Source organism: Penaeus chinensis, chromosome 18 (assembly GCF_019202785.1).
Source record: "Penaeus chinensis breed Huanghai No. 1 chromosome 18, ASM1920278v2, whole genome shotgun sequence".
NCBI classification, from domain to species: domain Eukaryota; kingdom Metazoa; phylum Arthropoda; class Malacostraca; order Decapoda; family Penaeidae; genus Penaeus; species Penaeus chinensis.
In genome coordinates, this window is record NC_061836.1 from 28,590,902 (window position 1) to 28,595,901 (window position 5,000).

General features: G+C 32.6%; 2 protein-coding genes across 2 annotated transcripts in view; one reads left to right on the top strand and one right to left on the bottom strand.

The window, feature by feature from the left end:
- Nucleotides 1–5,000, top strand: part of LOC125034652 (cubilin-like) — a 334,702-nt gene that overhangs the window by 78,262 nt on the left and 251,440 nt on the right.
- On the bottom strand, nt 1,946–4,682 carry LOC125034490 (pheromone-processing carboxypeptidase KEX1-like). The gene is made up of 3 exons (XM_047626311.1): nt 4,530–4,682; nt 3,733–3,837; nt 1,946–2,595 (listed from the first exon to the last, which is right to left on the bottom strand). The coding sequence occupies exons 1-3, from the start codon at nt 4,532–4,534 to the stop codon at nt 2,421–2,423; spliced, it is 285 nt and encodes a 94-aa protein (XP_047482267.1). The 5' UTR covers nt 4,535–4,682; the 3' UTR covers nt 1,946–2,420.

Below are 5,000 nucleotides of genomic sequence, written 5' to 3' on the forward strand. Positions count from 1 at the left end.
GTTACGATAGTAATTCTTATGTTTGGTGTGGTGGCCCGTCTGCTTTTTGGGCAAAGAATGGCCGGGGTTACCATCCACTGACAGCGCGGGAATGAACGCAGGTCAGCAAGATTGCTGAACGAGGACGCTACCACTGCACAACACACACACACACACACACACACACACACACACACACACACACACACACACACACACACACACACACACGTAGCCACGCACACCCCATTGTATTCACTTATATATATATATATATATATATATATATATATATATATATGCATGTATATATACATCTATATGTATATGTATATGTATATGTATATGTATATATTTATATATAATTATATATATATCTATATATAATATATATAATTTTACTATTCGCTTCGCGGTTTCGGCATTGCAAAGTTTCCATTATTCTTTTTTTTTTGTATTTCTATAATTAGAAAAATATTCCTACAGTCCAAGTAATAATTTCAGTCTCCCTCTCATTCATTTGTCTTATCATCCCAAATATACACATAAAAAAAAAATAATAATGACATTGGTAACAAGATTTGTCCATTTTTATCTTCAGGATATAGAAAGTAACGGATAAATGAGCTATGATGTTTCCAAGCGTAACATTTATTGAAACATAAATATCAACCTGGGATAGACATAATAAACAGGCTTTCTAACTGCCTCTGACAACCTGTCGGAAATGTCTGAATTTTCTGTGCAAATCTTGAAATGATTTTAAGGAGATGACTCCGTGTGACTCGAGAGTGCAGTCGGGATCTCTTTCAAGTCATCAGCCTCAACAGCCCATTAAACAATGGATTTTCATTCATAAATTCAATGAGGAAGTCACATGCAGAATCAGGTGAGTAAACTTTACGATAGATCTTTACAGATCACATGATATTTAATTCATAGTTTAGCTCTTCAGAATAATATGCTTGATAATTATAGATTTAAAGGGAATTCTTATTTGTCTCTTTATGAACGCATTTTTTTTTTTTTTTTTTTTTTTTGAGATTAAACATTATCATCGACCTTTAGCTATCGTGATTTAGCTAAAGTTGCTAATTACACCAAATGCCTTTTTTTTTTTTTTTTTTTTTTTTTTTTTTTTTTTTTTTTTTTTTAAGGAAAACAATACATATTTCAAGCAATAATATTGACGATGGGCAAAACACTGACAGACTTCCAAACATATTTTTACATAATATTGATGGGTAATATTAGTTATTAGTCACTGAAATGTGTGTGTGCGTGCGTGTGTGCGTGCATGTGTGTATATGTGTGTGTGTGTATGTGTGTGTGTGTGTGTGTGTGTGTGTGTGTGTGTGTGTGTGTGTGTCCAACCGGCTAGAATGAGGCATTTATATATATTAATTCACCTTTTTTTTCACTTTACCATCTAATTATTTCTGTTATTAGTCTAAATGCATTGTATTGCCTCATAACAGTGTTCGTCCTTCAGTCTTTCATTACCCTTTTTAGTTATCGTCGAAATATTTCATTAATTATGCTTCTGAATAAGTTTTGAATGAATGCATGCTACTTCTTCAATTATACACATTATCAGAGAGACCGAGTGATAACTTTAGACACATGATTAGAAATGGATATAAATATTAGGAGATAAATAAACACAAAAAAAAACGAGAGAGCGACAGAAAGAGGGAGGGAAAGAGAGAGAGAGAGAGAGAGAGAGAGAGAGAGAGAGAGAGAGAGAGAGAGAGAGAGAGAGAGAGAGAGAGAGATAGGAGGGAGGGAGAGAGAAGAGAGAGAGAGAAAGAAAGAGAGAGAGAGAGAGGGGGGGAGAGAGACAGAGAGAGAGAGAGTGTGTATATTTGTCAGAGTGAGAGAGGAAGATGAAAATAAACTTACGTATACAAAGTTATAAAGAGAGAGGAAGGATGTGATACGTTCTAATTGGTATTAAATCAACACGTTTCTAATTTACTGATATGTTTATTGATTGATCTTTAACAATACTCAAAACCTCAAAATAAAATTGACAGGTTTGTTGAATCTGAATTAGAATGTCTCAATTATAGGTTATATCACTTACCAGAAGATACACACGAAAAGTGGAAACACATTTACTGATACTTTTACATATAAGCATGTATGTATGTATGTCCCTATGAACACTCATACGCACATTTGTACATATAGAACTATATCCGAATATTTATGCCAAATGGAGTATAAATTCAATCTCTCCTAAACCAAATACGCAGATTTTAAACCTCAACAGATTGATGTAATTCGCATTTTTTTTTTTTTTTTTTTTATTCCAGATGGTTGTCGTTTTTCTGCATTTCTTTCTGTATCGTCCTTTGTCTTCGCTTTATTCAATGAGTTGAATCGTATTTGGTCTCGTTTCCCTATTCATCTTATTAGTCTTCTTCCTCCTCCTCCTCCTAATAATCATCATCATCATCATAATCATCATCATCACCAGCATCATCATCATCATCATCATCATCATCACCATCACCCTCGTAGTCTTCAAGATCTTCATCCCCGCTACCTTCGTCAGAGTCCCCGTTTCCGACTTCACCATCTCCACTGGTTTCCATCTCACCACTGGCTTCCCTGTTGATAGAATAATAGAGTCGATGCGGTTTTATATAAGTGATGATAAGGTTCGAAGATTAAAGATGAAAAAAAAAGAAGAGATAGCTTTTGAAGGATGACGATGGAAGTTAGGGAGAATGATGCTATTGATGGAAGGAACGTAATACCATAACAGATATACCAACAAAAGTTTTTTTTTTATTCTGTTATGGGAAAAATACTTAGTCATAACGGAACAAATGCAATCAAGTGAAGTTTCTCAAAGTATTAAAACTATTCTAAAATAAAAGGATAAGGAATATTTATTGACAATGATTTCCTCATTCTCGGTTAATAAAATATTAGTTTGCGCAAAGGGTAACGAAACTTTTTTTTTCTGACTGCACGTGCAATGGCTAAATGGCTTGGTTGTATTGAAAAAAAAAACCACATAGATTTGCCCTTGTGTGATGCCTCGCTAGTGACTCTTGTTCTCAGCCGAGGGCGTCATCAATACTCAGTGGCTGGTCCTCATAATTATGATGATGATAGTGATAGGGTTAATACTAATAATAACTATAATAATAATGATAATGATGATGATGATGATAACAGAATCAATAACAATAGTAACAATATTGATAATGATAATAATATTGGTAATGATGATTGTGAGGAAAATAGAAACAATAATAATGATAACAGCAACAATGATGATAATAATAATTATGTTATGTTGATGGTCATGATAATAATAATGGAGCAATGATAATAATAACAATGATCATACTGGTAATAGTAATGTTGATGATCATTATAATAATAATAATGATCATAATGGTAATAGTAATGTTGATTATTATAGTAATAATAATGATAATAGTAATATGATTATTATAATGTTAGTAATTATAATAATAATAATAATAATAATAATAATGATAATAATAATGATAATAATAATAATAATAATAGTAGTAATGGATTAAACTACTACTACTAAAACTAATATTGATAAATATAAAACATAGTAATAACAACAAAAACAATACCAATAAACAACTGCAATGATAACCAAGAATCGAAAAACAATAACAACATCAATATCAAACCTAAAACCTATGCCAATATCATTCCCTTTGCCTCTAAATGCAAAAGAGGAATGAAAACTCTCACCTCTTCTCAATGTCACGTGATTCCTCGTTCGCACTGCTACCGAAGAACCATCCTGCTTGAACAGAAACTGCAAGTGCCACCACCAGGAGCAGAATCACAGTCACCCTAATGAAATACAAGAACAAACAGTTAGGTGATTGCGTAGATAATGCGTGTGGATTTTAGAGCGACTCTTAAGCATCCAATAAGGAGAGGGGGTCGAGTTATAGGAAATTATATTGCCGTAACTGTTTTGGTAGCGGTAAAAAGATATACAGTCTTACAAAGAATTGTAGTTGTATAGGTAATGGAATTATTACCGTGACGCTAATGATGGTATTGGATGTTATTTGATAGGTCGGTGATGCTTCAAACAGAAAATAAGACGTATTTCATCAATAAAACCTATTTATATAGATGTGATATTTCCAAGTGTAATACACACACACACACACACACATATATATACATCTGTGTGTGTATGTGTGAGTATTTGTGTGAATGTGAGTGTGTATATATTCATATATATACACAAATATCTACATATATATAAATATATATATGTATATTTATACATATATATACACATATATATGCATATATACATATATGTATATATATGTATATATACACACATACACACATACATATATATATATATATATACACACATATATGTGTGGAAACATATATATATATATATATATATATATATATATATATTATGTGTATATGTATATATGTATGCATTCACACATGTATACATATTTGAATTTGAATTATAAATGAAATCGGACAGAATGGAAAGCAAGACTCACCTCATGCTGAAAACAAAGTGTTAAAAGTGCAGAGCAAACTGTATGGCTTTCTAGCGGACTATCGATAATCGGAATGACTGCCTCTATCGCATCTGCAATGTTATATTACTACCGACTTCCAGCATGGAAGTTTTGACGTGGTAGCAGCTGTTTATGTTCCAATAATGCTGCAGTTCATCCTACTTTTCCATTTCTCAACGTAATGCTTTCCTAGGTAAGTCTGGACACTGGATACTTTTGAATGCCTTCTTTCAACCTTGTAGATTTTGATTTTTGAGTGTAAAGTTCGAGTTAAGAAAGATTTCTTTGTTCTCTCTGAAGCAAATGTTGCCACGTGGAGGTTCAGAAGGTCGATAATAGGTTGTGTTGATTACATGTGAATATGATGCATTGCCAGAAACACTTGTGTTTTTATTTTGCCTCCTCTCTGTCTATCCCCCTCCCCTTCTCTTTCTCTCTCTCTCTCTCTCT

Coding starts and splice junctions, on each gene's coding strand:
- LOC125034490 (XM_047626311.1), bottom strand. Junction 2,596..3,732: donor TCACGTGACATTGAGAAGAG/GTGAGAGTTTTC, acceptor TTCTATCAACAG/GGAAGCCAGTGGTGAGATGG.